The sequence below is a fragment of the Harpia harpyja genome, chromosome 17 (assembly GCF_026419915.1).
Source record: "Harpia harpyja isolate bHarHar1 chromosome 17, bHarHar1 primary haplotype, whole genome shotgun sequence".
Lineage (NCBI taxonomy): Eukaryota > Metazoa > Chordata > Aves > Accipitriformes > Accipitridae > Harpia > Harpia harpyja.
The window spans coordinates 26,841,852-26,865,274 of NC_068956.1; the positions used below are offsets into that span (position 1 = coordinate 26,841,852).

The 23,423-nt window shown below is 37.7% G+C and overlaps 1 protein-coding gene across 7 annotated transcripts in view; it reads left to right on the top strand.

The window, feature by feature from the left end:
- Nucleotides 1–23,423, top strand: part of FRY (FRY microtubule binding protein) — a 253,146-nt gene that overhangs the window by 222,758 nt on the left and 6,965 nt on the right. For 5 of the 7 annotated variants that reach the window (XM_052812244.1, XM_052812240.1, XM_052812245.1 and 2 more), the window contains 8 exons: nucleotides 2,959–3,159; nucleotides 3,702–3,863; nucleotides 7,377–7,540; nucleotides 8,766–8,955; nucleotides 15,216–15,365; nucleotides 16,237–16,335; nucleotides 16,820–16,903; nucleotides 23,148–23,165. In XM_052812244.1, coding sequence (XP_052668204.1) covers nucleotides 2,959–3,159; nucleotides 3,702–3,863; nucleotides 7,377–7,540; nucleotides 8,766–8,955; nucleotides 15,216–15,365; nucleotides 16,237–16,335; nucleotides 16,820–16,903; nucleotides 23,148–23,165 — 1,068 coding nt within the window. The remainder of the gene's footprint in view (nucleotides 1–2,958; nucleotides 3,160–3,701; nucleotides 3,864–7,376; nucleotides 7,541–8,765; nucleotides 8,956–15,215; nucleotides 15,366–16,236; nucleotides 16,336–16,819; nucleotides 16,904–23,147; nucleotides 23,166–23,423) is intronic. The other 2 variants (XM_052812241.1, XM_052812248.1) reach the window with 1 other exon arrangement.

Genomic DNA, 23,423 nt, shown 5'->3' on the forward strand with positions numbered 1-23,423 from the left:
AGTGAGTTGTACATATGATACAAAAATCAGCAACAACAGTATTTTGTGTATTTGTTTCTGATAGCTTGTACATCAGTTCTTATGCAAACACAACCCCCCAAAACTCTTTGTCTCAAAATGCCTGTACTTTAAAAGATCCAACCATACGGAAGTAGTGCCTTACTGTGCAGTTCCACAACACTTTTGCCTGTACCCTACAATATTTGTGCGACTCCATTAACTTTGCATACTTTGTCAATACAGTAAGGATAAAAACTTGTGTGAAAGAAGTTTTGAATTATTCTTACCAACTCTATGGAGGAGCTGCACTGCTCTCCCCCACGTAGGGTTACTTCCCTTTTTACTGCCCTTTCTGCGTCTCTCCTTTTCCCTGGGTTGGTGCAATGTTTAAAGTGGCTGCAAGGGCACGTCTGCTCCTTTACCAGAGGGTGGTGGTTGTGGGAAGTTCTGTGTGGTACCTGCTCACTGCTGGCCAGACACATTTATAATACGTGACTCTTTTCTTTTGAATTGATGTTTGTTACTGGTGGCTTTTCAGGCAGGTAGGAGATAGCTTTGCTCCCGCTGTAGATAAAAATGAACAGCCTCTCAAATACATCTTCCCTCCTTCTAGTTAACTGTGAAAGAAAGATTGCTTAACAGACTATAAAAACAACAACTCCATCTTCATGGACATGTGTTGACCTCTTGTTTAAATTCAGTATGATTCTGGGTGCCCCTGTAGCAAGCTTACGCTAACCCAAATACTGTGTTTCATCTCTCTTACCCTTTTCCCTCACTTGTAATTCACTCCCCCTTCTAACTGCATGCCCTGGAAGTATCCCTTTTAATTTTTCTTCTTTTTGCTGGCTTACTTCTTTAAGACATTGCAGAATAAAACTGCAGCAAGAACTATTCCCACAGACGTGGGCTGCAAAGTTTACAGATACCTGTACCAGGCATCATGAGGATCAGGGTGTGATGACGGTCATCTTTGCTTGCTTGCTTGTTTATGTCATTCTCTCATTTGTTAGTTCAGTAACTGATATGTTTGTGGAGGACGGCTCATTGCTGCGTGTGTCTTCCAGCCTTTGTGGAGGAGGATGGACAACCAAAGAATTTGTTAAAATAAATAGTTGGGAACTGAACATTTTTATGATTTAGAGAGATCTAATTTCTTAAATCTTAGATTTCTGTTCTCTTCCCGCACAAAACTATCATATGATCCCAGTCGCAGGATGAAAACACAGGGTTCTTCCAATAAAGTGTCAGGCTTCATAACAATTTCATGTTCCTTTGCTCTTGAATGTAGTGCGTTCCTTAGTTCTAAATGTTCTTGTGGATTATGGTTCTTGCGTTTCTGGATTGTCTTTTTCCTGAAAAATATTTTTTTCTTTTTTCCTCATATTTGTTCATGAGCGGTGAGCTTAGTGTCATGAAACTGAACTTTCCCGCTTTCTAATCATATTCCACAGTCCATTGCAATAAAGGGCAATGGTGCAAAGTAAGATCTATTTGTGCAAGTTTGATGATTGTTAAGGAGGTAAGATTGCAATTTAGTTAATTGCACTTTATGCAATTTGGTCCCCATTCAGTAAATGTCTGAGTAGTCCTGAATGGGGATTGGTCAAGTGTTTAGAATTACCAATCTGCTTAAAGGACCTTACTGAACCGAGACCTCTTTCTCTATAATTGCACATAATTTTAATCTGCGTAAACCCAGGAGATACTCATTATCAGTCATTTGATAATAATATTTATGATTTTTTTAGGCAGAACTATATTTTTGTCAAATTCATATTTAAAAGTTCCCTGTCAACTTGAATTTTCAGCAGTTGGTTTGCTTGTTTAAGAGTGTTGCATCTTACAGTCTTGTTTAAAACAGTCAGCCCTGAACCTTAAAAAGAAACATCTTTCTCTATAAATTTCCTTCACATGTTGATGCAAGGTTGAGGACTTTCACTTAGATAAAGTACTCAAAACTGCAGCTGGATACTTCTGGGTGGACCCTTCATGCTGTGTAAGGCCCCTTTGGCCTCTGCGGGTCCATGACGGGAGCGGTTGTGGACACGCTCCTGCATTTGCCAGACAGACACCTGGCTAGCCTTGGAGAAGGGAGCAAGAAAATTAGCGCAATTAGGGAAAATGGATAGAGTCCACTGGCAAATACATACTGGAAAAATGGTGGGAGACTAATTGTCATTTTTATACATGAAAGAAATCAAGTGATCTTTGTATCAGTTCACCAGCCTAACAAATAGTTAACGCAGTTTGCTTAATGCACTCGGCTTAATGCAGCTGCAGGTGGGATCAGAACTGAAAGTCAATATAAAATGTTTGGTCCATTTGACTGTGTCCTTTTTAAAACGTGAACTCTCAGGCAATGCTAATCAGGTTATTCGCAAAGTGTAGTTTCAAATAATTCAGATAAATTCAAGTTACAAAAATAAGCAAGATGGTCCTACAATAAAAGTTGAAAAAGGTCTGCTGCTTTAGCTATTACATTTTGTGTGTAAATGAAAGGTTCATTCAAATCCACTCAACATTATGATTATGTATGTAATGCAAAGAATCTAAAATCTTTAACATATGTTTTGCAATTGAACCATTATTATGAACTGTGCTCCTAATACTTTTAAACATCATGGAAAAATCCTTTAAAATTGCTTCCAAACTTTTCTTTTGCCTGTCATTGCTCTACTGGTAGTGAGGTGTGTGTATATGTGGACTTACAAAAATGAATTCTTAAATCAGCAAATGCATGAAAAACATCTAATACTGAAAAGAATGAATCTTCATTTAACTGTCATTTCCATGCTTCTGCTCTTATCTCCAGGTAAACAAATAAAATAATGCTTATATCAAGTTTGTATGTATTTTTACATAAAAATATTTCTTGACCTAACTTTGATCTAATGATTAGTGGTTTGTATATGATGAGTTTCAGATGAAGGAAGCTGACCCTATATCCGATTTCAGGGTGAGAGCATGGACAACTTCAACTGGGGAGTACGCAGACGGTCCCTGGATAGCCTGGACAAGTGTGACATGCAGCTGCTGGAAGAGAGCCAGCTCTCGGGGAGCACGCCCAGCCTGAACAAAATGAACCATGAGGACTCCGATGAGTCATCAGAGGAGGAGGACCTGACCACCAGCCAAATCTTGGAGAACTCAGACCTAGTAAGTTGCAAACTTGCAATTGAAGAAAAAATAGGGTTGTGGTTTTAAATAAGCTGGGCTTTGAGGTTCCTCTTGCCCAGGTGCAATCTCATCAGCTGAAATTGGGGGGTGGCACTCAATGCAGTGTTTTGTCGCTGCTTGATTTTCCCTTCTTTGCAAACGTAAACAGGAATTTTAATGCGAAGTTTGAAACACAGGAAACATCAGGTCTGATTATTTGCCCTTTTTTCCACAAATTACTATGTGACAATTTTGCACAACTGGCCAGTAGTAAATCTTTCTGATGTATCTAATACTTAAAGAAATAGGACAAGACTCCAGTTTGGTAAACTGTGTCAGGTTTTCATTGTTCACTTCTGGGATGTTTGCATACAATTTTTATGATAAAAACATCAAAAGGGTTATTACATGGCTGCATGTACAAACTAAGAGAGCCACCATCACTGCCCTTTAAGACAATGTCTGCTTTACATGTTCATAAAAGCAGTGTGTGGTAGGGTAGCTGTATACTCACTTCTGTGCTTTTGTTGTCTTTCAAACAGATTATAACTCTTTCCCCATCTGAGGATACGAATCATATTGACTCACTTTCTACATCGTGTGGCACAACCTCAGCAGACCCTCATCATTTTAATATAGGAGCATCCAGCTTTGATGTGTCTTTGCCTGATATGAATAATCTCCAAGTGTCTGAAGGATCCAAGGTGAATATATTTTTACTTTCTTTTCCAACTGGACTGTATTTTACATAACACTTTTACAAGTTCATTTTACTTACACTTTCATGAAAGGTTTCATCTGTGAAAGCAAGTTCATTCTGACTTCCTGTATGTCAGTGTATGGCATAGTACAATACATTCATATGTTCCCACACATTCATACTCTTTCCTTTCTACTTATACTTTCTTAATTAAAAGATTTTATTTATTGTTTCTTAAGTATATTGCACAACATATACACCAAGATACTACAAGCTCATTGGAAGACAAATTCATGAACTGGCTACAAGTTACAACCCTAAGGGAATATTCTTTTGTTCTTCACGGGGATTTAAAAGAACGATATGCCAACTCATGTGGTGGGTGTATGCGTGTATTCTCTGAGATTTTTTTGTATGTGGGAACCTATTGTACAGTTGTGTGCACTGGATTCAGTTCCTGCCTTTTGGCAGACACTCAGAAATTTTAAATTCATGACCGCAATATTAAGCCATCTTGGGGGGGGGGTGGGGAGGCAGGATTTGCAAGGATACAACAACCATGTTCAGCACAGTTTGTTTCAGACAATTGTATCAGAAGATGAACATAGACTAAGGTTGGTAAGTTATTATCAATGTGGGGACAGTATCTTTAATTTTCTGTTTGATAATACTTGTTTGTGGGAGATCCGGTGAACCTACCCCTCTCAGTGTCTCTCCAGAAATATAATCTGGGGCAGGGGGTGTGTGTGGGTTGGTGGCTTTATGACACTGTTGCCTTACCAGTAAAGCTTTCTCTGTCATGTCTAAACTGGGTGACTTCTGCAGAAATAGCAGTATAGGAGAATGGGGCAGGGGAAGAATATGTCTTGTGTAATCGTTGGCTTCTCTTCTAGTGAAGAGGTCATAGAAAAGGAGGTTGGAATTGTGCTGAATTGAACAGAAACCTCCCCAGGAGGAAGAAGGGACAGGAGGAGGGAAATGTGGGTAAGGATAGGAAAGGAGGGGAACCTCTCAAAATAATGGTTGTGGGAAAGGTAAACTCATTATCATTTGTCAAAACAACTGTTGGTAGGCAAGTTACCACATAACAACCATAAGCAGCAGAAGTTGGCAGAATTTCAGTTCAGGAAGCTGCAGTCAGAACAGATATGTTTGCAGGTGGTGACTGCAGCTAATCTCATGCATCCAGCTGCAGTAGCTAATGGTATGTACATTACGAATTGCAAATCACAGTTCATGAGTTTCATATATGCCTGGGGTTTTAGAATCTTTACTGTGAAAATGTCTTTAATGTCCCAATACCCATGCACAAGTGTTCATCAAAAAATGAAAAGCTTTGGAAAAAGTAAATAAGTGAAGAATGTAAAATCACAGCTGTTTCTTGTGGGATTCACAGACAAATTCAGCTAGTCCTGAGACAGGTTTGATATTGGTGAAATACATAACCCAAGCTGACAGGGATTTGCCAGTATTACAAAGATGTTTGAATTGATAAGCTTTACACAGAATGCCGCCTTGGTGGGTTTTGCTTCAAAGATATTTTCTTCTAGTATGCATACTTCTGTATTTTTACTCCAAACAAATTGGACTCAGTATAAACAATGTTAAAATGCCTGGGGTTTTATTTATTTTAAGGAAGAAGTCATCCAATTTTTAGTCAGAAAACTTGAAACTTGCACCTAAATAATTTTTACTTAATTTGATAACAGAAAGTCTGAGCTCATTCCTGTTTCTCTTTTCCTCTGAGTTCTTACTTTCAGAGAGCTAATGGTATGTCAGCAATGCAGAGGAAAATTTTTTGTTACTTTTTTAGTGCTGTACAAAAATGTTTAGTTGTTGCATCATAAGCAAAACCAAAAATATCAACTCAACTTTTAAATAGACGCAGTGAATGGGAGCAACAGACTGATTAAGTAGGCCTCTTCTCAAATGTTTCAGTGCCAAAACCCAGGTATTATGTTAACGGCGTGCAATTAGTTAAACTTATTTTCTGTTAAAGATAGTGATCACAATAATTAAGATAGTCTTTATAAGGGATTAGAAGGCAGTGATGGATAAAGCTGTGAGTGATACAAAGATTCAGATGATGCTGGTTTATATATTTTTCAAGTTACCTAAACTCACCAATTTCTGCAAGTGTACTCCAATCCTGCATGAATATTCAGAGTCCACTTGTTTGTTCTGCTTTTTGGGCATCATATTGGACTCCAGTGGTTGAGAGGTGTTTGCTTCCTCTTTCTTCCTCCCTTACTCTACCCATCAAAATGTGTTTTCCTCATACAAACACTGCAATTACAGTGAACAAACCAATGGTTCTTTCAAGCTAATATTTCATATTTGAAAGTGGTTAATACTAACTACTTCTTCAAGAACCATAAAACATTTACACTTCTTGCCAGCTGCTCTGGTTCATATTCTGGTAATTCAGCCCTATAGCTTTCATTTCTCTTTTCAAGATGGTTTGTGGTCTGATTCATTTCATCCACCCTGGACTCAGAAATATTCCTATCCCTTTCCCTTAAAAAACAAACCAAACCAAAAAAACTTTCTCCTACTTAATTTCTGATCCTGTCCTTTCTGATACAAGTTTTGTTTAATTTTTAGAAATGCAAATCCCCGGAATTTATCTGTAGGATCCAAGCAGGTCTGGTAACCTGCAGAGGGCCACTTTTCTCTTTTAATTCCACTTGCCACGGATTTCCCTCCCTACCCGCTCCCAACACTTATATGTACATGCACATACGCGTATGTGCATAAACACATACCTTATGAGATAGCCCATACAGAAAAGATAAAGAGTTTGAGCTACCCACTGCAGTCATCCATCCCTGCAGGAACTGCTTTGCAGGATGCTATGGATGATGCAGACAAAAGCCAAAAGATTAAAACTGAAGCAAAATTTGTTCAGACCAAAAACGCAAGAGAAATTGGAAGGTTTCAAAAAGAAATCAAGAGCTTTAGGTGCTAATGGATGAAAAAGGAAGGAAATGATAGAAGCATAATCCTTGTAATGGCCTGTAGAATGCTTTGGATTCCTCTTGAATGGAAGTTATGTAAGTGACATGATAAAAATAATTCTCAATTCTAAACATGCATATAGTCTTTCAGACAGTGATTGTTTTCAATATATTTTGAGAGTCTTTAATACACTCTTGGACACTATAAAGTGGTAAGTGACAACGACAGCTTGACAGTAACAAGAACCCAATTGTTTTGCCTGAAAAAACACTCCCCTGCTATGTTACCAAATGCATTGAAATCTGAAATTTTGCTAGACAATTAAATTAGGTTGAAGAAATGCCTTAAGAATAATATTGATCCAAGACAGCAAGTTAAGCAAATAGCATATTTTTGAAGAAGTGTAACTTGATTCATGTCATTTATAATCTGTGGCTTTATATATCTGTGCAATTTAACATGTTGTCATGTGAGTTTTTTCATTAAATGCTTTCTATTTAGTAGTGGAACTAACTTAGTAATTTGCTGTTTTCTAAGACATCATCATTCACTCCCCTAGGTTGAAGCTGTACATGAAGAACGAGATACAGCAGTCCATGAGGACGACCTTTCGGGGTCTACAAATGAACTCCCTGGAGCATTTGAATGCAGTGATAGCCTTAGTCTGGATATGACAGAGACGGAAGAGAAAGTTGACAGGCTGGAACAATTTGCTCTTGCTAGGTACTTGTATATGCTATTATTCATAAAAGTTCTTTTACACTGTACAACAAAGTGGTAACAAGGTGTTAGTTAATGGAATGGCTGTTTTGGCCACCGGAGTTACAGAATTCTCATGAGTTTAGAGCAGTTAGAAGACAATGCTCTAATTACCTGCATAATTATCACACAACTCAAAAAACGCCCAAGATTTTCCTTCTAGGAGAAACAAGATAGGATTTTTACATACATCTATGCAGTTAGTCATTATATATGTAATATATTTTATCAAAATTAAAAAAGGGGTTTTTAAAGATTTGCAGTAATGGAAATACTGCTTAGTTATCTGTTCAACAGGTCACCCATGTATTCATCCTTCTGATTTCTTAAGGGTCATAAGGAAGTCACGATATTGTCAAAAATCCCATCTGCATACTCTTGAGGCTGCTGGTGAGCATGGCTGGACCCCAGTATATGTTGCAACAAGGCATGAAGATTTTTCCATGCCTTATGGAGCTCTTTCAGATTTTGGGTGCTGAGTTAGTTTTGGGTGCTGCAATTAGCCCGTATTTATGGAAAGGAAAGGAATGAGGATATATAAAGGAGCTCACTCTCTGTCTGTGTGCCACGTTTCAGAATCACAGTTCCTGTTCTTGGGAGCCATAGGAAGTATTTCTCTATCCCAAGGGAAAATACACAAGCTCAAGTAGCTTAGTACCCTTTAAAAACGGTAGTCAGCCTGTTTCACTGACCATGGAGTGCCAAAATAATGCTCTGTCCTAAGAACAGTGTGGAGAAGGGATGGGTCTTCTCCAATCCATTACATTGCGGGGGAGCCAAGCAGGTCAGTATATATAAAGTTTCTACATGCTGAGAGTCTTTTCAGTACTTCTGCTATACATTATTAAAACCAAGTTTTCCTAGAAGAGGAGTTTTTCTTCATGGGCTTTATCCTCCTGTGAAGTTTCAGCCTTCTTCCTCCAAACAATGGTACGATAAAACAATTCAAGTATTCTGGGATGGAGGAAGATAGATGATAGCGGCCTGAAGATAGGGATTCTGATTTGGAGGTTTTTCTTGTTGTAGCCAACATCTTGCCAACCTTCAAAAGTAATTTGAAAGTTCATGAATATTTTTAGAAAGGTGCTGTAATTGGTCCTGTGATTATATCATTCTGCTATAACGTATTTTATCTGCCACCTTCTTGGTATTCTCCTTTCATCACAGTTTACCTTTTTTTCTCCTTCAGTTTTGGAGATGTTGATCGAAATGCCTCCCCTCCTCCCTCACCATTTTTTTCTGCCATCCTTGCTGCATTTCAGCCAGCAGCATGTGATGATGCAGAAGAAGCCTGGCGTAGTCATATCAACCAGCTCATGTGCGACTCTGATGGTTCCTGTGCAGTGTATACATTTCATGTGTTCTCTTCCCTGTTTAAGGTGAGAAAATAAGTTGAAGATAGAAAATCAAAATGTTTAAATTGTGTGTGGCTATTAGGATGGTTCTTGATAGTAATACCAGTAATGAACTACTAGGTATATAACCATTGTAATTTTGCATGCTGCAGAATTGCCATAGTAGATCTTCATGCAGAACTGTCTTCTAGCACCAGTTTTGTTATAAAAATAGTATGTATCTTATACTTGCATGTTTGGAGATAACCTTATAAAATATGGATCCACTTTAAAGAGTATTTTCTTCAGTACTTTACAAACAGCCTGAAACAATAACTGCAAGAGACAGGAAACAGCTGTTTAATCTCAAACTATTGTTAATCTGTTCTTTCATCTCAAACTGTTGCATTCTGACCATGCCCATCTAAATGTCAACATTATTAAATATTCTGTACCTAATCTTCTGAATAGAAATATCCAGCTGCCATCATGTAACATAAATTCTAGAGATTGAGTCTGAAGACTAGAAATACATTTCTCCTTTCTAAAACTGTATGCTCGCAAAGGTAAGAATCTTGCAAAAAGATAAGAAAAAAAAGGAGTCAAGATTACAAGCTGTTCTAAGGAGTGATTGTCTGGTTTTACCTGTAATTAGTCTTAAAGCCTTTTTTAATAGTTTCTCCTGCTTTATATGAGGCAGCTGCGGGATGTTTAGCATGCTGCAGCAGTGTACACAGCAGCCAGGTAACTTCATGCAGAGTTTAAGTACCCGTGATCGCAGAGTACACAATTTTTTACTAGCAATGGGTACCCTGCTAATAAATACACAATCTTAAGATCTTTTCATATCTTTAAGACTATCCTTGTAAGAAAGAAGCATCATACAGTAAGAATCTCTTCTCCATCCTGTTTCCTCTGTGCTCCACTGGAGTTAATCGCGTGTCTTCTCTAGCTGCACACTCTGTCCTCCTTTAAACATTACAGCACTGTGTATATGGGCGCCGTATAGGCATTCTTTTAAACACTGATAAATACCCATTTGGAAGAACAAAACAGTACTGACTTGAGTGCATGAGAGTTCAATTTTGAAAATTAGTCCTCTGTTTCCTTATGATGTGTATTTGAGCTTTTCATCCATTATGTCAGTCCTAGAGGTTAATAGCCCTGTTCAAGTGTTCTGAGAGTTATTTGTCCTTTTTGTTCTCCTTGAAGAGGTGAAAAGGAACCGGTGTCACACTTCTGAAAACTAAATAAATAAAACTGTGTAACGCAAGACCTAAACATCACCTGTAAAGTATCTGTTTAAATCCTGGCATGCACACACTACATTTGCTGTTGTGCTTGCCCTATATTCAGAAGATAGCCTACTCATTTTCTTCAGTTGATACTGGAGGAGAAAGATACAATACTGCTCTCCAAAAAAATTAAACAACAGCAAAACCTGAATAACAGTAATAAAAAAAAAAAAAGGTGTTAATAGTATCAACAAACCAGAATTTTCTAGCTGGAGTCAAAGCCATATTTTTAGTTTATAAAAAAAGCTGTGTTCTCCTCTTCAGAGTTAAAACATAGGAGTATTATTTTCCCAGATTTTTTTCATAAGATCCCAGCTTGTCTGGAATTGTATTGTGTTTGCACCATCAAACTTTGCTACTCATCCACTAACTTAAAAGACTTTTGACCCTCACCAACAGGAAGTTTCAGAAACAAGCCCAATATGTGCTAGGCTTGCAACACAAAGTACTGCCAAAATATTTTAACTGTGAAATAAAATCCTTGTTTGGAGGAGCTTGTCAACTAAATACTTGGTGAAGTCAAAGAAGTGCATTTTCCAGGGCACCTACATTTCAGTCTGCATCAAGTTAATGGTATCTTGGATGTTTGCCGACAACACGCTAAACTTGTTTAAAATTCCTGAAATTATTGAAGTGCTTTTCCTGTAAACGAGTCATAGTTCAGAGATCTCTAGATTATCTTTATGGCTGCCTCTTGGTATTCCATCGAATCAAATGTCTTCCAGCAGACCAGCCAGTTCCAAGACAAGTAGATTTGAGAGCTAGTAAGTAGTTTCCACAGTCAAGCCCTTTTGTTATGAGAAGTCCTCTTCTCAGAAGAGGAAACCTGAAGTTAAGAAGAAAATGTTCTGAGAATATTGCATTATTATTTACATTGACACAAAGCTCAGCGACTATATGCAGGTGTATACCTATTCATAATATGCTGGTGGTTGGCATTATTATTAACAGTAATCTCATTTCATAAAATATATAGTGCATTCAGACCTCGCTTGAAAGATTTCAGCCACTGTAATCTGCACCTGGAAGGACATAGCTGAGATGATAACTTACAGTCCATGTAATTGCTAAATAAATGTATTTAGTGAAGTACTATACATAGATACCAAAGTACAGTCTCTCGCTGTTTGACATTTTAATATTTTAAAACACTGTTCAAGACTGCTATCTTCGTAGCTGTAGATTGATCATTGCTTTTATGAATATCTGAAAAGGAAAGCAGTAAAGGAAGAATATGTTTTCTTGAATCTAAACAGTACACTGGTCAGCTTTTGATGAAGCCATCACTGAAATGCTCTGAGGAAGTTATTTTCATAAAATAAACTAGAACTGTTAAAATACATGAGTAGATGTGTGCTGGAAGGGACCTGAAGAGTTCATGTTCCTTAGCTTGCCCAGGACAGGATCAACTGTAACCTTCATTCCAGTCAAATGATTTTTAACTTTTTTCTCTAGACTGTTCTTAACCTTTAGGCTAAGGTGGAACTTCACAACGTTCCTAGGCAATGTAGTCCAATGCTTAACTCTCCTTATCGCTTGAAAACTTCTCTTTCTGTTTTTTATGCCCGTGGCTTCTTGCTCTATACACAGTGGTACTTCTTCTCTTCTTTGCAGTTGCTGTTTATATTTGAAGACCATTACCATGACTTCACCTACCCCAAACTTCTCTTACTTAACCTCAGTTCTTTCAACCTTCTCTATAAGTCACATTTTCTAAACTTCTCACTGTTGCTATGGGCTCTTTTCAGTTAGTCTGTGTATTACTTGAAAAGCAAGAGCAGGTTCTGTATTTCAGCCTAAGTTCTTAACAGCACTGACTGTAAGAGAATTACCTGTTTCATAGAAGGTATTCCTGTTTCAAAACTTCTCTCTGCTAACTGCTGTACAGTAGAATGCAGTTAATCATTTTCCACTTGTAACCCAATGTAGTGTACAGATCTTCTTCTACAAAATTTTGCCTTCCTGGTTATTCTCCATCGTGAATGTGCTCTGTGGATTGTTTTATCCTACTACTTCGTCCTTCTTTCTTTTCCCTGCACCACTTCTCCAGTTTATCAAGATCAGTCCGAATTCTAATCCTGGCTTCCAAGGAGTTTGCAGCCCCTGCAGCTCAATCTTCCATGCATATTCCATTGATCAGTATTTTCATTAATGACTTGGTTAGTGCCTGAGACAGTCCCCAGTGGAATCCTACTCAATTCATCTTTCCACTTGGACAGTCAGCTGCTGATAATTAACTTCTGAATTTGGTTTTGCACACCTAGTTACCTCTAGACCAGGTTTCTCTGCCTTACTTCTAAGATAGTAAATGAATTAATATATAACATATCAATTGCTTCTCCTCCTAATAGAAAATTTTAACCTTTCCTGAAAATTAAATAGTTTGTTATGATTTGTTCTGACCAAATCTATACTGCCTATTATTCATGTCTTACATGTTCCCCCATTTCCTGAACTTTGTGTTTAATTCTTTTGCTCTTGAGGTTTTTTTGAGATAAGCACTTTCCTCAAGTTTTTTACAACACCCTGTGTTCTGTGAGTTGTCAGAGATACTTGGCTCCTAGACCTCTTTAGCCAGTATTATAACTATCATAGCATGAATTTCCCTATTCTGCAAAGATGTAAAAATATCCAAGCCCTTACTAGCAAGATCTGTTCTCGCCTGAGTTTTCATAGATGTCTCATTGTTACCTGTACACAGGTGCCCTTTCTGAGAGCAATAGGGCAAAAGAAGGCATTAAACACATCAGTCTTTTCAGTACATCTGTTAGTAGCTGTTTGTCTCCATTGTGATTCCTTGGCCTTCCTCTTAATTATTTCTAGTTTACTTCTTGACATTCTCTCTTTCTCTTACTAGTTTATTTGGCATCTCCCTCTCTGATCGTTGTGCCTACATCACCACGCTATTTTTAGTACCCAAGTTAGTAATTTAACACAGTTTCAATTTCTGTTCTTTTTTGCATGAGTATTTGCCTGAGTGAAATATTTGTGATGTAGCCAGATGTATGTCTTTTAATATATTTTCTGTCTTTCAGTGGTATAGAATGTGCTTCTGCTGTCTTTTTTTTTTCCTAAAGGAATGGCTACCTCTATCTCCTTTCCCCATGAAGTTATTTCTAATGGGCTCCTTCCTTCAAATTCTGAATGCATTGAAGTCGGTTGTATTATTTCTGTAATCTGTCTCCTTCACTACCTCATATTCATAAACTAAATTACTCTTCCCCAGGAGGGCATTGCAGCACCTAAACAGGTTAGTCAGAGAGCCTGAGGAAGCTCTGACCTTGGAGCTTTCAAGACTCAGCTAGATAAAACCATGGCTGACCTGATCTAGTGTTGGCAGTAGTCCCACTTTGAGTTGAAGGCTGGATCAGGTGTTCTCCAGAGGTCCCTTTCAACCAACGGCTCTTGGATTCTGTTCCATAATCTGTTTTTCTAAATTTCCTTCCACTTTTACATTCTCAGCTAGTTCTTTTCTGTTGGTAAGGATCAAATCTAGATCTCTTTCTTTTGGCGGAAGAGTTGTCAGCAACAGTTTCACTGAGACTTGGACTGAATCTTTCTTTTCAGAAGCCATCATAGTAGTAAATCTCCAACTGTCACCAAGCCTTATGATTCAGATGATTCTGCTAGTTGCTCATAAAAATAATCATTTACCTGGTTTGGTGGTACGTAAGAGCCCCTTGCCTCTACTACAGACTCAGTGCAGCAGAGAATCTGAACCATGTGCTGAGTGACATGTATATCACTTTGTTTCTGTGTTGAAGTAAGATGGTAGAAACATACAGTAAGACAAGTATCAGTCTATCCGATCTTGACTGTGTTCAGATGGCCAGTTCAGATGCTTTAGAGAGAGATTCACAAATAAGCAGTTATGAAATTGGTCTGTAGAGGAAGTTTCTCTTTAAACATTTTATAAATTATTGATAGCGTATACCCTACCTACAATGTGAGGGCTTATGTAGCTTTTTTTAAAAGGTCGTTGAATCCAACAGCTTCCATTATCAATATAGTCTGAATTCAGCTCACCTGATTTTAGGTGCTTAACTTCAGCGCTCCAGTGTAGGAGCAGTAACAGGCTATTTATATCTCTGTCATCCAGATTGGTATTTGCCTCTCCAGTGAGACATGCTTACGGTAATACAGGTCCTAACCTACATTCCTCAGAGGAATGCCTATGGTAACGTGGAACGAATCATATAAAAGTGTTGCATACTTTTATTTTTAAAAATATTTTCATGTTACTCCCACCTGCTGAGCAGCTGGCCTTAGTGAGATATATTTTGGCAGTGAAACCTGCTGTGTATTTATCAATATCATTATTTCAGTTCCTTCAAGACTAATGTATTATTTTTATTTATTATTCACTTTATATATTATTCACTGAAAAGAAAGTAGCAGCACTAGAATGTTTCTGAAGACTAGACTGGTTTAGGACTCAAAACACAAAAAATCTTCTGAGAAGAATAATTCCCGGATGCCATGCAGTGTTTCTGGAGTCCTCCCAAGCAGCAGAAAAGTTTTAGTAAGAAAGTTTTTCCCACGGGGAAAACAAAAGTTTTTTTCTGATTTTTCCATGCTGCTGTTTGGCATTAGGATGTCCATTATATTATCTGATTAGCCACTTGACATGGAATACTAACAAAACAATGCCCGGAATGGGCAGAAAAAGTAATGTGCTGATCAACTCTGTTAACTCTGAACAGCCAAGAAAAAAAGCTACCTGCGGGTAAAAGACTTTATAAAGATTGAATTGTCTTTACAAGAAAGAATGTATTTCAGTAGTAGATTATTATGAATTCTGTAATTAGTTTCACAGCTGCCCAGCTGTACACCATCTCCAGCATAGTAACTATTATTCAGTATCCTTGAGCAGACGTTCAGTTCTCCACAGGGAGATGGTCTCTTTTACATGTGTTATTGTGCGAAGGAAAAAAAGCCTGCCGTTTGTTTGCAAAGGAAAGAAGCTTGTACTTGAGTAAAGAATGTAATAAAATGTATTTTGCTTTCCAGAATATTCAGAAAAGATTCTGCTTCCTAACCTGTGATGCAGCTAGTTACTTGGGAGACAACCTGCGAGGAATAGGCTCCAAGTTTGTGAGGTCTTCTCAGATGTTAACATCATGTTCGGAATGTCCCACCCTTTTTGTAGATGCAGAAACAGTGAGTATATTCCTTTCAAAAGGTGTGTGCTGCATTGCAATGTGTTATTTTACTGGCTGTTTCACTTTTGAGCAACTCCTGAACAGATATGTCAAAAAGGTGCTCACCTCCTATCTCTAATTTTTATCTGCTGTTCTTAACCATATTTCCATTAACTTTCCGTATTATTTTATTAGGCAAGTACTGGCAGATGGGCAATATAGAATCACAGAATCGTAGAACTGTAGAATAGTTATGATGTGTTGAGCCTGTGTGCCAAAACCTAATATAAAACAGGTGCCTACCAGACCCAGTTGGCTCCTGGAAAGGGAGAAGCTATTTTTTACACAGTTCAGCATGAAAGATGGTAGCGTGTTTAGTGGTTTCATTTGAGTCAACTGTGATGTGAGCTGGATGATAAAAATATATATTAGGGAATAAATGAGATAGCCCTTCCCATTGTTTTCATTCTGGCCCATGTTTATCAAACAGCATCAGGACAGTGTGGCCTCAGACAGAAGTATGGAGGTAGGAACTTGCAAAATGTAATCTTGGGCCTACTGCTGTGACTGTGGAAGAGCTGTGCCTTACGTCATCAGAGAGCTGTGGAGATTAACTAATTAAGCTTTGTGCAATATTTTATTTTAGGGAAGTCCTCTGCAAGGCTGTTAGAACACAATTTCGATTCCACATTATCACAGGTGCAACTTTTGCTGTTGAGTTTGCAGTATAGTATTCTATCTATATTTTTGCATAAATATAAATATTTTTCACTATTAGTATCTGTAAATCTAAGTATCTTTTGCAAGATCTTTACTATACTTTCTATTCTGCTAATATTTTTATTCTTTTATAGTGACATTTACTAGATATTTTGATTTTGTTTCTCCAGCTGCTCTCTTGTGGCCTTCTTGAAAAGCTGAAGTTCAGTGTTTTAGAACTGCAGGAGTACCTGGACACATACAACAACAGGAAAGAAGCAACACTCTCGGTATGCTAGATTATGTTATGTTCTTGGTTTTGTACGTGTATATGCACGTCTATGTCAGGAGACTGCAGATACACTCAGTTCTGTTTAAACTAATGTTTAGTAGAAAAACATGTTTCAGGTACTGGATTCATTAAATGTTTCTTCCTGAACATATGAACCAGAACTAAAAAAATAGCTATTGTATCCCTTAATTTTAGAAACATTGGCATCTTTAATATTCCTGGTCTCTCCTATATCCTATTCAGTAATTAATTAATTTTCTTGGTTCAAATACTAATAGAAATGCAATTCAAATACTAATAGAAATCAAGACTACACTTTTAAAATTACAATCAAAGCAAACTGTCACAGTCTGTGTGCATAAAAAGTGCAATTGCAAATTTTTGTTTGTTTACATGCTGTGCTGTGAGACTAAAATACTGCTTACCTTTCTTCAAACTATAGCGCTTATTCTTATCTTCTTTTAATTTCTTTCTGAAAACAGTGGCTTGCAAACTGCAAAGCAACGTTTGCTGGGGGCTCACGAGATGGAGTTATTACCTGCCAGCCAGGGGACTCAGAAGAAAAGGTAATGAATGAGCAGTATTATTTCTCTCCTGTAAAGTGACAGGTGTGATATACCTTGTTCTCGGACCCACAAGAACCTGCTGTGCCTCCTCCTTGTCTGTCTGCTGGGCTTGGGCGTAATCCGGTTTTCACACCTAAGGCTCAAAGGTATTGTTGTTGCCTCAGTCCTGGCCCCAGGAAGCGGGAAGTATTCAGAAGCAATCCTTCTGCCTTCCTAGTGTAGACAAGGAAGCAGAGCTAACCCTGCCTGGGTTGTGTGTGCTCTCCCTTTTAGAAAGATGTTGCTGCAGCAGTTTCCCACAGCGCTGTGTCTCTGAAAGTCACTCCTGGTGTACTGTGCTTCCACACTACACCCATTTTATCTACGGCTGTTACAGGCTTGGTCTGCCCAACAGCAAGGCTTGCCTGATTGAAATACGCTTAGAATAGTAGTTACGAAATAATGACTGTAAAATGGCCAGTGAAATAATTTATGCTGTAGATAAGTATTTATACCTAAGGCAAAATGTCTCTTTATCACTTTTGAACAAAAGTTTTACACGCACATATGCATATATATATACATAAATATATATATTTAGTGTGTTGATTCCAGTTAATAAATCAATCTTTTCAGAAATCAGCACCATCACCAGGCATTCCTGTTATTTGTAATACTAATATAGGAAACAGCTAGTATCTTAGTGGTGTAGAACAAGCTGAGAAATCTTTTTTTGTGTTGTTTTGTTTTGTTTTGTTTTTCATTTTGGAGGAAAAAGAATGGAAGGATGGGAAAAAGAGGGGGCTGGGGAGAATTAGCCAAAGTGAGGAAGCAGCGACAGTATGTGGAAAAAAGTGACATCTCCTCTTTTCGTGTATTTTAACTTATAAAAGATAATGCTGACATTTTCAGAACACACAGTTGCCTATTGTAAACATTTTTTTCAAATACCTTGTTTTATTCATATGTTGGTTTGTCTGTCTTCTCCCCCAATTCACTTTATTTTCTTCTGTTTTTATCTTAACCTCTCTGTCTCACTTCTATGTATTTGTGTTCCTCTCTTTGAACACCCTTGATTTTTATTTTTTTATGCCATTTCCCAAGAATCCCAAATCCTTGCCACCCCTGCATTTTGGCTTCCTTGACCTTATTAGCAAATCTAATTTGCTAATAAATCCTCTGGCTGCAATCACAAGCAGTGGGAAAACTGTTCAATCTTCCCCTGCCTGGCATTGGTACCAGCAAAAGTTACAGACACCTCCAATGCATTTAAATAAGATACTGTCTCTCTTCTGTAATTGTAATGGTGTACAGAGAAGTTGCAAGTGAGCTATTCTCAAATCTAAAAAAGAGAGGCCTGAAATACATGCTACTACCTCGCCTACAAGTACATCAGGAGAGGGAGCTTACGTATACGTGGGGAGGTGTAACTATTGGAACGTGCATGGGCTTTCTCTTCCCACTGATGCACAACCCCCTGAACAGTGACTTCAGACTGTAGTGTTACATGTCTTACTGTATACAGCTTAGCTTATCCTCTTCATCCCTCTTTTGAAAACCCATAGAATGGGATGGAGGATCACACATCTTGCTGATAATCTACATTGTTTCTTTTTTAAAAAAGTAGAGGAGAGAGAATGCTGAGGATAAGGAACAAACTGTGATGTAAGCTCATATAGCTGGCCTAAATGCATCTAAAAGTTAATAATGTCATGTTCCACTTCTGTGGGTTTTTTTAATTGGGTATTCTCTGTCGCAGAATTAAATGTGTGTTTTGCGAAGCTGGGGTTAGTAATTCTTACTGCTTATTAAACAGACTGAAAAGAAGGGTTTCTCACTCCTGCAGGAATCCCTGGTCTCTCCCCAGCATTGTTCCTTCATCCCAAAATGCATTATTCCTTGGAAGTTGACAGGATGGTAGGTCTTTGATCAACAGGCGTATTTCTTTTCTTCCCCTTCTCATTCACCTGTCAACTGAAGCAGCTTTTCCCAAAGGAACATTCTGTTTATTCAACAAAATTGTAATGGGAGGAAGAGTCCAGGGAAACTGAGGAAATGTGATTAGGAAGGGACAAGGAAAAATTACTCCTAGAGTGGCAAGTATTTGTTTTCTTAACATTTTTCTCCTCTTCTCCCTCAACCTGAAAGGCTAAAGAATCTAATAATTGAAGGGAAAAAAAATCTGTCTTATAGTGGTAGTCACAGGAGAACCTGCCTGAACTCTTAAACTCATTGAGGATTAGACTAGGGCCTGAAATCCTGCTGAAAACTTCTGGCATTAAAAAAATTGCTTAGCTAAGCACAAAAACAGGCTACTTACTTAAAAGGAGCAGAAATTATTGTAAGGAAGAAAAAGCAACACGTTGCTCTACAGAAGGCAGAAATCTTAGATTCTCAGAACTCCCCACTTGCTAAAAAGCTTGAGGTGAAAATAGTCCCCTCTACAGACAAGACAGACATAAGACCAAATTCAGCGTTAGCGCAAGCAGTTGCATCACAAATGCCTGCTGATGCTGGTAACTCATTTGGCACCAGTTTCTCTAATCAGATCTTATTTCAAAATAATTGCACATGATTTTTTGACCATTGTTATTGTTACTGAAAATGGGCAAAGGCAAAAATTGCTTATTCTGACAGTAAAGCAGCTTGAAATAGAAGTTGTCCAGGTCAGCTACTAGAGCTAGCAACTTTTCTGAATTGGGTAAAAGCTTCATGTCCCAGAATGCCTTTTCCCCCCTTATTCTTGCAACAGATGACATGATTTGGATATGTCTGTGATTTGTAAGCTTTGATGCTACATTGGCCAACAGAGTCTCAAGGACGTAGGAGTCAATTTATAGACAAAAGGTAACACACATACTATTGTGCTGTCTGTCCAGGTGTAACAGTCTTAGATGAGTACAGCTATCAGTATGTTCTTCAGCTTTACTGAAAGGGGATTTTTTTAGAATCATAGAATCGTTCAGGTTGGAAAAGACCTTTAAGATCATCGAGTCCAACCATCAACCATGCCCACTAAACCATGTCCTGAAGTGCCTTGTCTACGTGCTTTTTGAATACCTCCTGGGATGGTGACTCAACCGCTTCCCTGGGCAGCCTGTTCCAATGCCTAATCTAGTCAAAGACTGGTTTTGTTTGGTAGTTGTTTTTTTCTGGAAAAGACATACATGGAAGATCCTATTTTTCTTGTCAGTTAGCACTGCTAATTCAAATAAGTGTCTATCTCCTCATGAGATACTCAGTTTACTCTCTAAGTCCACAGTCAGGACACACCTACCTTAAACCTTCCTCATCCCAAAGCTCACCACAAGCTAATGGACGTGGGCTTTGCAAACTCAAACTGTTAATGGATATTTAAAACATGCTGCACCCCATAAAAATTTGCCCCCAAAATTCAGAATGTACCTGTTTCTATGGGTTTCCCTGTGGCTAAAGGTTCAATTACTCTAGGCTACCAGTAAGACTGGAGGTGTACCTCTTGGGACCATAGTCATCTGTAGTTGAGCTGAGTTACAGTAAAGCTCAAGGCACAGTGAGTCTCGTTGTTAAGTTAGAAATTCTTAATAATCAATAATCAATTATCTGAATGCTGTTTGACAGATCCATGGGTTGACGATGAGGTAAAATTGGCCTGGGTAGGCAGCTTTTCTAAAGGAGGAACACAGCTGTGGTTTAGATTTTTCCAGACAGAATAGTTTCTACTATCCTTCAAGTCCAGTGCATATTTAAGAATGCACAGCATATGCTGTATCTCTCTTTTTCTCTCTGATATATAAATATATATACACACAAATCTGTATATATATATATACCCACTTTCCTAGATTGTGGGAAAAGCTTTTGTCTGCTGGAATGTCAAGTCACATAGAATACCTTAATAAAATGCACTTGCAATTAAAAACCCTTGCACACAGCAGTTACTTTGTTATGGTGGGACTCTCCTGTGCCAATAAATGACTAAAGACTGTGTTGCCATCAAAGCGTTTATGTCTTAAGAAATAATTGTGTAACTTTCATCTCTTTTCAGTATGTAAAAATGATTCCTTGAAAAAAGCAAGAAGGCCTGTGATCTACAGATTACTACTTTTGCTATCTTCCTGGTCTGCTAATAGTACAGAACAGTAATTCTCTGTCTCAATAAAAAACTAAATCGAAGTGTTGCTTCTAGGGGGTGTGTTCTTCTTATGTGTAGCATTTACTAGCTGCATAAAGGACTGTGCAAGTGATCCAAATACTCTAAACTTTTGGTATTTTCAGCTGCCAAACCCACTAATTGTGTAGTGTCTATCAACTAATCTAAAACAACACTTCCCTTACTATAGGAATTAAACTAGAAATTGAGAAGAAGAGTGAAGGCTAGGATCACTCCCCCTGAGCCCTTGCTGCTGGGGACTAAAAGAAATGTCACTCAGTCCAATAATTAATGTCTTTTCAACTTCCAAGGAATATTTCATTTTATGCTGAAAGAGGGAGGAAGATAAGCTACTCTCATGAAATTGTAGAGCAACATTGAGTTGAGCATCAGTAGTTTAGGGAGATTTTGTATCCAGTATATTTTCTTTCAGTGAAGACTGAAAGGGTTTTTCATGTACTGTGAAACCCTTTCCCCACTCCTTTTTTTGGCTTGCCCTGGTTTTGGAAGCAGTACAGAGAAGACAGCTTTTTCTGGAAAAAAAGACCATGGAATTCACTTATTTGCTGCTTCCCCCCCCCTTTCTTTAAAGTAAATTCCATGGCAAATTAGAAATTATATGTGGATTCCAATATTTTTGAAAGTCCAAATGAAACTTGGTGGCATGCTAAACTTCAGAGGAGCTTAAGACAGAGACAAACAAGATTTGAAAAACACAAGCCAGCATACCTGTGAATTTACTAGAGCGCAGTGATCTGTCTGCTCTTGTCCTCTTCTTATCTTGAATTTAGCTTTACAAAGCTTAATTTACATGAACTGAATGGAAGCCAAGATATCAAGGGTTTTGTTCAAGAGTACTAAATAGAAGAAAAAAACTGTTCAAGCAATGTTAAAGGCCTAAAATTAAACATCACAGGAGCTTAAAGCTTCGTTTGTCATGGCTATATGAAAGAGTACTGCAGGATTTGGGACAATACTTTTCATACATTTTTTAATAGTAAGGCCCATGGAAAGAAGCCAGACTGAAATACTTTGTTGGGCTATATCAAGTTAGCATTATTTCACATTTCTGCGTTTGCTGCCTTTGTATTGATGGTAAGGTAAATAATTTTAATAAGAATTCCAAATGTTTATTAACACTTGTGCATATGCACTGACATCAGGCTGTAACTGGGCAGATGCACTGTGTTTGTTAATTACAGCATTTACGACAACTCTGTTAATCTAAAATGTCTTGAGAATGTAATATATATAAAATAAGGAAAGCTGCATTAGAAGTGCACAGAGTGCAAATGTTAGTTCTTGGCAAAGAAAAGAGGAACACTTCTTTTTGAGGAGACAAATTAGTTCCATAATCTTTGAAATGCTAATGCAGGTCAACTAGAATTTTTATTACTATTGCAACAGGACTTAGACTGACATTTTAATAGCTCCAGAATTAGGAATCAGTGAATCATTACTTGCGTGAGGAAGGAATACAAAGCTGTCTGAACTTGTGGCATTGCCATGTAGTGAAACCAAACTGGCATTTTCCATGAATTTCTTTTTTCTTATGATAGTCATAACTTAAAAGTTATATGCGAAATGTTTCCATTGTAATGTGCCAAGTAATAAATCTGGCAGTCACGAAGCTAATCCTGGAAATTTCATTAGATCTATTATGTCCAAAAATAGAAGTATTTATAAATAACAAAGTATTTGTAAATAACAAAGTTCAGTTCTGTTCATCACTTGAAAACGCTGCCTAATTTTTTGAGTACTTTGCAATATGAGCCCTTTTTAATAACAGAGAAAGCAAATTTAAAGAAAAGTGTTACTTCAAGAGTTTTCTAACACAATTTCACTGTAAGTTCCTGAGCTACTGAGTGGGATAAATCAAAACTAATAAATCTGAAGATCTAACTGAGGATATTTAGACTGTAATTTACCATTAGAATTAAAGCTTGATTTTATTAAGAATGCTGTGCATGTTGTACGTGATATTTCCAACCAGTTATCAGGTTGAGGCAAGCATTGCTAATACTGCTGGCAAGTTATGCTATTAAAGATGGGCTGTGCTTCCTATTGCATGCATTACACTGACACTATACTTTCTTTCCTTTCCTTTTCTCCTGTGCCATGCTTGCTGTGTAGCAAATGGAATCTCTTGCAGTAAGTTGAAGTTCTTTCATATTCTTTGTCCATCTGTAGATGGACTAATACACCCCAATTTTACTGTTTTACTTCTAAGCATGTTTTCCTTTTTTGTTATAATTTTCCTGTAGAATATGTGGTTCTACATGCTGTGACTAAAATAATTTACTAAGGTGTGTTTTGTGAAATCTAAAAATACTGTGCCAAAATTCTGACACCTTCATATGCTGTTTTAAATGGTCATTTACATAAAATTTTAAAAATCAAGCCTTTGAA